Here is an 11,888-nt window from a genome sequence, read left to right as displayed (position 1 = left end):
TGAGCTACTGCGGCTGCTGCTTGCCGAGGCCAAAATGGAACCTGGGACTGGACGCGCCTGGAGAGTCATGGAAGCCTCAGATGCACAGTGTTCGTTTCTGGGTTGGAAAGCTAGCACAGGGATCAATTGGGAAAAAATAAAAAATAAAGTCTGGAGAAAAGCGTGTAACACATTGAATTCCATTGTCACTTGAGGAATGCAGTGACCAACCATACAACAGTACAACGGGTATAACAATGTCTCACGGGGCGCCTACCTAGCCAACGCTCAGCGTGCAGCGCAACACGCTTCCCTTGGGGAATACCGACCGTTCTAGTAGCATCACGAATATCATTCGGTGTTTAAAAAACAAAACAAAAAACAGCCTCTGCTGCCAGAGCCTCCCTCTAAGGCCCTCAGCTCGCGGCTGCCTCGCTTGGGGCGGGTTTGTGCGCGGGGCCGCGGGGCGTGAGGCAGCGGCCGCCTCAGGGGCCGCCAGGGGCGGGCGGCGGGCGCGGCGCGGCCGTTGACGCACGGGAAAAGCGGCGGGCGGCGGCGGCGCCGCTCAGAGCCGGCGGCGGCGGCGGCGGCGGCGGGAGGGAGCGAGCGGCCGCCCCAGCGCAGCGCCCGCCTCGGCGCGGGCCCGGCCCGCAGCGCGCACAGGCAAGTCGGGCGGCGCGGCGCGGAGCAGGGGGTGCTCGCCACTCTTGCCCACTGCTTTCCTGCTATTTATTAGCATTTGGGTTATTTTTACCTCATAGATTTCTGCCAGGCGCGGGGCGAAGCACCCTGAGCTGTTGTGCTGGCGCCTGAGGGAAGGTGCTGGGCTGCCCTTTTGTGGTTATCCCCCCCGCCAAAAATCCTCTGTCCAGGTCGCAGAGCCATCCTGGGCACCTTGGCGCATGCAGGCAGTGTGCCCCATGCTGCGTAGGTGCCTGAGCAAAATCCTCTTTTTCAGGTATAAATACTAAACTTTTCTTGCCAAGTTCTCTCAGGGTGCAATAAAACACTGGGTTTTGCCAAAAATTGCAAACAGAACTCCCACCAAAAATAAATATACTTACGGATCTCTTACTGCTTTTTCATTTTTAAAAAAGAAATGTGGTGATTCAGCTTCGCAGGAAGTCACGTCTGCAATGGTGTGTAACGAGCAGCGTGGCCAAAAGGAGTAAGGCGTACCTATAACATTACTTTTTCTAAGCAATTTAAATAAACGAGGTAAACCATCAGCAATAGTTTCTCCTCTGCTCAGCAGCAGCAGTAGGAGGGAGGGAAATGGCCTTGGGCCACTGACTTCACCAAGGGCGCTCCCGCATGCGCCTCATCCCATCCTGGCTCCTTGCTACGGGGGAACCGGCACTGGCCCCCTGTGCTTTGGCACCAGCAAGTGCTCAGGGCTCCGTTACACCCCGAGATACTTCTTCTTTTTGACTCTTTTTATTTTATTATTATTATTATTCTGGCTCAAATAAAAGCAAAACAAAAGACCACAATATTAAATGGGTGATCTGTGCCGTGCTTCAACGTGCTGACGTTCTGAAACGGTGATTCAGAATTGGAAAGAGAAAAGTTGTTTGTAGAAAGGTCAACTTTTTAGAAAAAACATCAGCTTTGATGAAATCTCATGTTTTTTTGCAGGAAAATTTTCCATCAAAACCACTCAAACTGATGAAATGTTGACCTATTACAACCTTTAAGCCATGGCTCTGGATTTATGCAGTTTGTTAATGTGAACAAACATAGTATCATAACAAACGTGATTATGACTTTCTTTATAATGGCTTCTGTATCTTTTTCCATTTGTCATTGTTGAGGCATACAAAATAGCAGTGCAAAACAGTGTTTACTAATGATTTACACAGCATAATAACACATACACACACATGTATATATATATATGTGTGTGTGTGTATATATGTATACATATATATATATATATATATATATATATAAGGTAAACTGGATGAATTACAGCCAGGCATTTTTGGTTGTCCAACAAAGCTTGGGCATTCTGCCGGTCATCCAAACCAGTCTTTCTTGCACTAAAAAAAAATGCAGTGAAAATTGTGCTTTAACAAGTGGAATTAATGGTGATGTGGTACAAATTTAGAGTGCAGATACCAAAACAGTAGTATTCTCCCAAGTGGAGATAAAGTTGCTTGGGCTGGAGCCTGCTTTGAGAGCCTGCTCACCCAAAACAGCGTTTTTAGGGTATGCAGAGAAACAGATATTGAAAGATAATACACCCCCCCTAAAATCTGGAGCAGCTGAGCTTCTAACTCCAGTATCTAACTGCAGCCCAAAGTAAATTGAGATCATTATTACAGGTAGGAGCCTATTTTGGGGTCTTTTTAAACATCAAATCTCAGAACTCCATGCTAGCATAAATGGAAAAAAAAAATACCAGATCAGTAATTTACATCACAAAACAAGCAGTGCTGTCTAAATAGAGAAGATGTGGGGCTCTAGGAAGAGCCCAAAGCATACAACATCCAGTGGCATGAATCCTCCAAAAAGAATAAATCTTTTGCTTTCTACCCGTATTTTGTAAGAATTGTTTTACCCATGTATGATATGTATAATTCTAAACTATTTGTCTTCAAAGAGATGCTATGTAAAGGAATGATTACTCCTCTGCCTACTTTGTAAGCATCCCAGTACCCAAAATATTTGCATTAAGGGGGAAAAATGGCAGAGACGCTCATTCAAGTGTAAAATCTAGAGGTTCTTTTAGTGATTTTGCTCTCTTTCCTCCATCTTTCCTTTAACTTCAGTTTCAACTCAAGTAAGGGCTGAAAAGAGAAATAACATTTGGAAAATTAAATGGAACTTGGAAAAGAGAATAAACAGGAACATTGCAGTACGTAACAAAAATTGCTATCATGAAATCAAGAGGCTTATACATTGTGGGTTATGAATGTGTGTCAGATATCCAACTTTCAATAATAAACATGCTTAACTGTTTCTTTTGCAGCATGTCCCAATGGAGTCAAGTTCAACAACTGGAAATAAAGTTTTTGGAGCAGGTAGACCAGTTCTATGATGATAACTTCCCCATGGAAATCCGTCATCTACTAGCACAATGGATAGAAAGCCAAGATTGGTAGGATGCCGTTTATTCCCTCTTTTGAGTCGTCATCCCTTTTTTCCTCGTTTGACAGATTTTTAGTGTGCTCACTTGTAAACTGAGCAGGCATCTGTATTCCCAGCAAAAGCATTACTCTATTTATGGATTGAGCCTGTTGTTGACTAGTGTCATCCTTCATTTAAATAGAAGATTAAAGGGGGATTCGGAATGTCAGTAAACATTCATAAACCTCCAACGTTCTTACTCTAATTAAATAAAAAACTTCCACTGTACATATTTTTATCATAGACAGGCTTATATTAAAACACAGAACAAAATAAGGACATCTCTTTCTGGTTTCTATTCCTAATAAACTAAGTACTCCATACTACAGGAAAGACAAGGCAGTGCTTTTGAAAAAAAAGCTGAGTGCAATTGGGCATTTTTTGTGCTTATGTTGAAGTAACGACTTTAAAGAAAAGCAGCAAATTTAAAGGTTAATATAACTATGCATGTAATCGTATAAAAATTCTATTGATGGATTTTCATAGAGCTCTTTTCTTTCCGTCCTTTGCAGCTTCAAACTTAAGGCTTGGCTGGAGGTGAGGTTAAGATTGGTTTAGCAAAGTAATGGAATTGCAGTTATTTCATGCAAAAAGTAGTGTGTCAGTTTTCACTGGGAATCTTATTTGCTTATATTTGCAGCATAAAATTATTCCAGTTGTCCAAAACTGCAATTTAAGCTGGATGCGTAATTCTGGGAGCAAGCCAGCTATTTGCAGGAACTTTTGTCTAGAAGATGAATTTCTGAACAAATTTGGATTGAAATCATTGGATATTTATCTTAAGAAAATTCAGAACTAAATGCCAACAAAGTTTGTATTAGTAGTACTGGAAAGAAACATCTCATTTTTTTTTTCAAGGTAAATCCACCAGATTATTAGAATGCTATTGCAAAAACCTGATAAGGAATATAATCTTTCCTAACAATTTCGAGCCCAGTGTTTATAGAGCTATGGGATTATTAAAACCTCCTCTGCTAGATTTAGAAGGCATATCCCAAGCAGGCATCTGCCTTTTTGGGACAAGGAGAGAGTATGTCCTTACAACAAGGACAGCACGCAGTCCAAACTACATCTTCCTCTATTCTGCTCACTGATGTTATTGCCCTTCATGTAACCAGCTGTTCCATAAAGAGCAGAATTAGTCAAGTTGTTTTTTGTACGAATTTATGTCTTTGTCCTTCACCAGCATTCTCGACATCTTCCTGTATCCCCAAATAGTCTGGCTGGGCAAAAGCTCATGTGGTGCCTGGTATGAGATGCATATGTGCTGACTGGCCATCTGGAGCAAGTTATGGCTGCCTTTGCCTCAGTGGAGGCAGTAATTTGGATCCCTCTAACAAACTGACAGTTTCCTAGGAAATTTCTAGGAATATTGTCTCTCTCAGACTTCAGCCCCACTGTCAACTTTGTCTGAAGTAGGGCAGCAGGTCCAGAAATTTTATTAGTGTGACTGACAGGGAGGTAGACTGTATCCATAGGCCTAACTTACCCTGGAAAGATGACTAAAGATATTTAAATGTTCAGTGAGACAGAGATTAAACCCTGCTTCTCTTCCCACTGAGTGACTCCATGGCCTGTGCTCACAACATGATCTCTCTAGAAAGCTGCATATCCAGGAAAATATAAACCAAAGGATCACCAAAGCAATTTCTTACAAAGCTCAAAGTACATGCAAGAAGTAACTATATTTTTAAAGTCTTTCTTTACTATCTTAGTGTCTAAACGGATTACGACTTTTTGTGCAAAGAGACACTTACTATGACATTTTGGTTTATTAACGTACGTATTTCACATTCATTTATTCTTCTGTAGGGAGGCAGCATCCAACAATGAAGCAATGGCAACTATCCTGTTACAAAATTTGCTAATACAAGTGGATGAGCAGTTAGATCGAGTTTCACAAGAAAAGAATCTTCTCTTGATTCACAATCTGAAGAGAATCAGGAAGCTTCTTCAGGTAGGCTGCCACTTCAGGTATTAAATCATAGACTCTTAACAGGGCTTTAAATGTAATGGCCAACCACTGTTGAACGAGTTGGGTCCTCTGAAAGCTCAGAGCTATGCTCATCACTATAGTGTCTGGACAACTATGCGAAGGCCAAGCCTTCAACAAGCTAACACTGACAGTAATTTCACTGTCAGTTACAATTGTGGAACAATATTTCACATTTTTAATGGATATTGCTCAGATATAACAGTATTGTGACCTGTTAGCTCAATGTGCACCTGGGTCTCACTCAGTTCTTAAAAAAATGAGGTTATATTTATGGTTGTTAGTATTTATTACAAATGTAATTACTTTTTTTTTCAGGCATTCTAGGTATTTAGCTATAATTGCGATTATTTCAGGAATAAAAATACATATGTAGACCTTAAAGCAGCAGCCTGACAAAGGCAGCCACTGGAAATCAATAGCATGTTTGCTATTTTATTCTTAGCTGGAATTATTTTTTATGAATGGCTTAAAGGATTTTCCATTAGGCTTTTACAAAGTGATATTTGTTTGTCTGAATGTTCCTCTAATAACTGCTTATTTAAAGCAACAATTCTCAGAGTTCCACTTCATTAGTCATTTACTTCCTGCCATCTATGCCTTCTACATAAAACAGATACACATCCGAGTTTAATGAAAGTTTGGGGGTTTTTTTCTCCTCTTTGATGATGTTTTCCATAGGTACTTCAATGACAGTTACATTGCTTGCAAAATGTTATCTTTATTTTATATATACGTGTCTTGATTTGGAAAATCTTAACATGGCATTATCACATATTTTGTTCTCTTGATAGGTGTTTATACAGCTAAAGAGATAGCTGTTTATATTCTGTGTCCCTAGTGCTGGCCTCTCTAATGTGTGACAATATTTCCATCAATACCACTTTTTCTTCCAGTATTATATGAGCCATCTCGCATGACTTGAAACTAAGGCTGCTTTTCACTTCTTTTCATGTCTGAGTAGCAGCATTATCCGTAATTTTAATACTGCGCAAACAACAAATGTGGTTAACTGGTTTTGGGGTTAGCTACAAGTTGAGCAGAAAGGTTAGTGCTGTCATCTCTGCCTTGGTCTTGGTGCCCGTTCTGGTATTAGGGCTCAGAAAGAGCTGCATCACCTACACATAGTTATTCTCTTTGCAGTTGTGTGCAGCGAGGGAGAGGGCTTCAGGACACTGAAGCGAGCAGTTGCATTGCTGCAGCACTGGGCATCACTTGGAGAAGCTGCATGTACAGTTCTTGTCACAGTGTGCATGCACACCGAGGGGTTTTGTACACCCTCTGCTTTATTGAAAACTCTCAGTGCTTCTCCTGCTCCTCCCACCTCTATTTTATTTTCGAAATTTCGCCAAAATTTAGAGTGGCAGCTCTGTCCGGCTACATGTGTAGTCAGTGAAACATGGCAGCTGAGACAGTAATCAGGCCTTGGGCCACACGTGACTATATATAATATATTGCCAATATGAAAATGGCCAGGATAAAAACCAGTCCCTTAAATGCCAGCATGTTTGGAGATTATATTATATTGTGCATCTGAAGAGCACAAAACAAATGAAGTATTTTCTAGGAAAGGGAGAATTTTAAGTGATTCTCATCAAGTGTTTTCTCAGACGGCAAGGGTTTGAGTGAAGTTTCTAGAACAAGCCAAAATGCGAAGGAGCCTCCCCTCCATCTACAGTTGCCATATACTAGTTAGAGCAGTGGTGGAGCTAGCACCAGAGTCAATTTTTTCCTGCGTTAGGTGAAGTAGCAGTAGAAGTTTCGTAAGGATTTGCCTAGCCCATCGTTTCACTTGACTGCTGGCTTTCTGGAAAGACCTGCCACGCAGCTTGTGATGTGCAACAAGCAGTTTCTGTATCGCTCTGCAGGATCCATTAGCAAGGCTACGATTTAACAAGCTGTTTCAGGCAGAAAGGTCTCTGCTGTGTGAGACCTCAGAGGCTTCTAGGTTTGCAGTCTAAAGCCTTAGGAATTCCTTGAGATGACAGTGCTAGAATTATACTGCTTATTGAAAAGGGCTTCAGTCTTAGCTTTTTACTAAAATGCTTCCAGTTAAGAAAAAGAAAAAACTTCCCATTACTAACAATGTTGGCCTTTCTCCATTCTATAAAGACAGCAAATAACCTGTTTTTAGATAATAAGCTATGTGCACAGTTTCAGAATACACATGTGAACCAGCAGATACCAAATAGCACTTTCACTGTTAGAGCCGTTCCTGATTTCTTGTATGACCTTTAGTACTATAACCCACAGTCTACTCTGATTTCTAAAATAATTTATACAGCTTGGAGCAGGACCAGACTCTTGCAGTTCTGTGAATTTTGTTCTTTTCTTTTTTTTCTTATCCTTTTTGTTTATTTATTCTTTTTGATAGAGCAGCTGGACACGTGCCTTTTCTATAGAAATTTGTAATGAAAACTTTGGATTTTCGTGTAAAATATTACATTTAAAATATTATGTTCCAACTTGTGGCATTTTTTTTCAGATTTGCATTTGAGTATTAGGGCTCTGATATTTCAGTGCGTTGTATTTTATTGTATTTTATTGTCCTTTTTATTGCTGAATATCTATTAAGCTTGGCATTGGACATTTAGCTCCACTGCCCAAAGCTGGACACACTTGCACATGCAGAACTCCTGTCATTTGAGCTACTTTTTGATATATTCATGAAACAAGACCAGAAGAGGTGACCGAAATATGCAGTATACTTTCCTAGTCCTTTTCGTCTCAAAAAAAAGGCCTAGAGAAAAGGAGATGGGAAGGGAACACTGTAAAATTAAATTACTTTGATGAGGAAAGAACTGGGTTCTTAGGAGAGGCAGCTACATTTGCAAGCATCTTTTCATTTCTGGGGACTGGGCGAGCAGCACTGGTTTGATTTTCTCTGAAGGTTAGTTACTAGGAGCCCACCTTAGCTCTGCTTTGCCCTCTAGCACAACACTTTGAAATTTCACAGTCCACTCCTCTTCCTTCCCCTCCGCACCGCACACGGAGACGTACAGATGTGCAGAGCGTACACGTGCACACACACGGAGCTCTTCAGCCTCAATATATGCTCTCCACACAATGTCTGTTTGTATTTTGAGCCTAATTCTGTTGCAGTATTAAGTAATACTTGTCAATAAAGGTAAAGCTGGAAGGCAGCATTTATCTCTGAGCGTGCAGAATAGTACCTTGCACTATGGCAGAGATGCCTAAGCACTATGATAATAACAGTAACAATTATCACACACACAAAAGCTGTACAAAAGCAGTCTGTAGATCTTGACAAAAGATAGCAGGAAGAACTAATACTGCACAGCTTTAACAGAAGTTATAACCACTTTACAAACAGCCTGTGCAGCTGTTTCCAGACAACAGACAAACTGTTGGGATCAAGATTCCTGGCATTGTTACTGAATTTGGAGAGAATTTTGTTTACTACAAAGCCAAGCACATTCAGTCTCAGAGTCAGGTTTCTCAAACAGAGGAGATTTATTCCCAAACAGCTCTTTTATGAGCTTCACCTGAAATATCTTTATGTAAATGCCTCAGGTACTCCATGGAAATAATGATGGAAGTAGTGGAAGAAGTCTCGCTTGCCTGCCTTGTACCTGCAATATGAAACTTAGATCAGTCTCAAGAGTGGTAACATGTGAAGCGTAGAAGTGTTAGCTCTGGCAACACTCTTCTTGGGACATCCCTATTATCCACAGGGACTATCTCTATTCCATAGGTGCTGGAGAAATACCTATGGGACATGATGCTTTTACTTCAACTGTTGACATTTCCAAAATTTTGTTGAGGCAAAAAGTTAACATTGAGCATGAGATGGGAAATTTGACTAAGTTTTAAGGACTTGAAGAAGCACTAAACAGCTAAGCAGCTATGGTTGTGGCTAGGCTGTGTGTCTCACACATAGCTCTCAATAATTGCTTCTCCATGCTTCTCTTTTTCTTGCTTTTGTTGAAAGAGCACTTGCTGACATTCATCTGGCATAAGCCACACATTATATTAAAAACAGAGTTTTAAGCTGAAATCCTTCATATTCGCTTCTTATATTTCTCTAGCCAGCAAGGTAAAATTGTTTTTATAGCAGCATTTTCTGCAGGGTTTCTACTAACATTTAGTTAGTAAGGTTCAATTTCCCCTTCCCTCTTCCCACTGCAGAACTGCCCCTCATGCAGGCACAGAGGAGAGGAAGCCTTTGGAGGCTGTGCGGGAAGGAGGGAGGAAACCCTGCTGTGGGTTTCTCTCCTGCTTAAAAACCAGGTAGAGAAAAGGAAAGCAGAATATTATATACACAGTTTGTGCTGGTGCTGTGATTACAATATGTGAAAGGCAGGTGTGAAGCCTAGAAGCCACCTATTGCTTCTAGGAACCACATTTTGGATTCAGCAGCCCACGAGACCTTAGCCCATGAAAAATTTCATCTTAGTTTTTAAAGGATTTTTTTTTAAAGTGACAGTATGCCTGTCCTGATGTAAGCTTCTCTGCAATATCACCTCTCTGCAATATCATAGAAATTCTCAGCATTCTCTGCTTCTCTGCAATATCATAGAAACTCAGCTTCTCTGATTTAACAAGTGCACTTTGGGAGATTATTTTTACTGTAATTGATTATTTGTGATACTCGGTTAACACTAGCAGTACTGGTGAAATCCACCGGCTCCCCATGCACCTGAGAGCCTCAGGTGGGAAGTGGGCAGGCAATGGGCCTGCCTGAAAAGCACTTGTTCATAGAGCCCATGTGGGGAACCTTTACAAGGAAAATTACAGGATGTGCAGGTACACATCCCGAGTTACATCAAAAGGGACGTTTGCAAAGGTAGCACAGCAGTTTCCCTAGCTCTCAACTGTGTTCTCGGTCTCTTTCCATCAGTAAGGAGAACCAAACATCTCTGTGCTTCTCCAGGTAGAGCTAAAATCAACATATAAAGATTCTTCCTTTGTTTCAGGACTGTTTATGCAGGTCAGTGTGCCAGAATTGAAAAGCATAGGGATATTTCCTAACATTAATTATTCCAGTGCACCAAAGAAAATTGACAAAATACTGCTAGATCTGAAAGAGGATATTGCAGAGGGTACTCAGCGAATATTTTTAATAAGCACTGTACTGAGAAAGAGTTGCAAAGAATGGAAACACAGCCATTAAGTTCGAGTTGCAGTTTCCTGTTAACAACAGGGCGAGAATGTAGCAGAACACAGAAACTGTTCTAATATGCAAGAGGACTATTTAAAAATGTTATTTATGTATATTTAGTGCTTATGTGACCTGCCACATCAACAAAGCAACAAGTTACAGTAGGAAACGTGTTTCTAACCAGTGCGATGTGCTGTCTAGTATAACTCAAACTCAGCTTTCAGATTACCATCTTGCCCCGGGGTAGTTTCCTGGATCAACCGCTGTTTACTAAAAATGTTGGCCTACCAGAGGGAATCGGGTCACCGTATTCTCAAGTAGCTAAGCAAGCTGCTGTTATGGATTTCAGAGTAACTGCTGAATAGTAGCTAATAAAGACCAAAAAAACCCCAAAGAACAAAAATTGAAATAATGTTACTTATTAGAATTGAGTTCCTAATCATTATTTTAAAAATCAACCCTGAAAATGTGTATACACCCTCATTTGTTTTTGTAGAACCAATGTGAATTAGCTTCCAAACAGAGGCAAAAAGACCTTGTGGTCTTGGCTCATTCTTAAGTATTAAGTCAACAGTGCCCTGGACTCTGTGTCTATCACATGGAAAAAGATCATTCCTCTCTCACCTATGCCTTTTTTCCCTTCTATTGTGGGGAACATAGAATTTTTATTTATTTTGAATTTATCTCAAATAGGAAACATCACCACAATATTGGTCTTTTGTGGTAGCACGGTTCTACTGCCAGATGATGAGATCTATGGCCATATATTTGCTGTAGATACATCTCACCCTCCACGCTAAGGAAGCTCCTCTTCCTATAAACTCTTCCTTGACTCTTTTTCATGCGTTGGGAGGTACTCGGTGGAGTTTAGGGGCAAACAGGGATGAAAAATAAGGTCTCTATCCTCACAGCTCTCTCTCTACCTTTCCGGAGTGCTCTTAAAGTTTTGCCTCCTGGCACGTGGTTGCCCTAAAGAATTTTAGGCGTTTTGGAAAATTATGCATTGTATTTTGTGAGAAAAGCAGAAAAGCAGCATTGCGTACGTGTGTTTGGGGACTTTGCAATATAATCCGAGCTGTCTAAAAGAGTATGGTTGCCTTTAAAGTTCTCTTAGGTATTTCGAGGGGGGGAGAAATCTAAAAATAAAAGTCCACGAAGAGCACAGCAAATAGATACTGTCACAGGTACTTCCTCTTAAAGACCTAGATAAAACAGGGCCACACTTTTAGAACAAGCTTTTAGTAAGAATACTGCCCGTTTAAATTACTAGCTTTTAAAAACTCCCATGCACTTTACAAAGAAAGAAGCAGTCTTTTTGGTGCAGCTGAGAGAGGTGTCCTGTTATTCTAGGACTTTGTTATATTTTCTGTCTAGATACGTACGGAATAAATACATACAGATAAACAGAGGTAGAAAATAAATCAAGACAAGATGTTGTTTGTCACATTTGAAGGTGAAGTGAAAAAAAGTCAAAAGTGTGTGTGGTTATGCCTTCCCACGCACACAGTTTTCTGAGTTACGCAAATATAAGCTTTTTTCTTAAAAAAGTAAAATGAAAGGTTTTTTTCTCCTTGTTAGATCTGCTTATCTAGAAAGATGCTCAGAACCAGACTTCATAAAATAGATATCACAAGTAAGCAATGAGGAAGGAAATGTATTTTC

At 40.6% G+C, this 11,888-nt stretch overlaps 1 protein-coding gene across 2 annotated transcripts in view; it reads left to right on the top strand.

Moving 5' to 3' along the window:
- Positions 1-2,954: 2,954 nt before the first annotated feature.
- Positions 2,955-11,888, top strand: part of STAT4 (signal transducer and activator of transcription 4) — a 34,043-nt gene continuing 25,109 nt past the window's right edge. For both annotated transcript variants that reach the window (XM_010212230.2, XM_088523762.1), the window contains exons 1-2: positions 2,955-3,082; positions 4,924-5,068. In XM_010212230.2, coding sequence (XP_010210532.2) covers positions 2,955-3,082; positions 4,924-5,068 — 273 coding nt within the window. The remainder of the gene's footprint in view (positions 3,083-4,923; positions 5,069-11,888) is intronic.

The sequence above is a fragment of the Tinamus guttatus genome, unplaced genomic scaffold, assembly GCF_059628265.1.
Source record: "Tinamus guttatus ecotype Peru unplaced genomic scaffold, ASM5962826v1 Tinamus_guttatus_pri_ptg000197l, whole genome shotgun sequence".
NCBI lineage: Eukaryota > Metazoa > Chordata > Aves > Tinamiformes > Tinamidae > Tinamus > Tinamus guttatus.
Note: the sequence above shows the minus strand (reverse complement) of the source record. Positions and strands in the feature narration are given on the sequence as shown.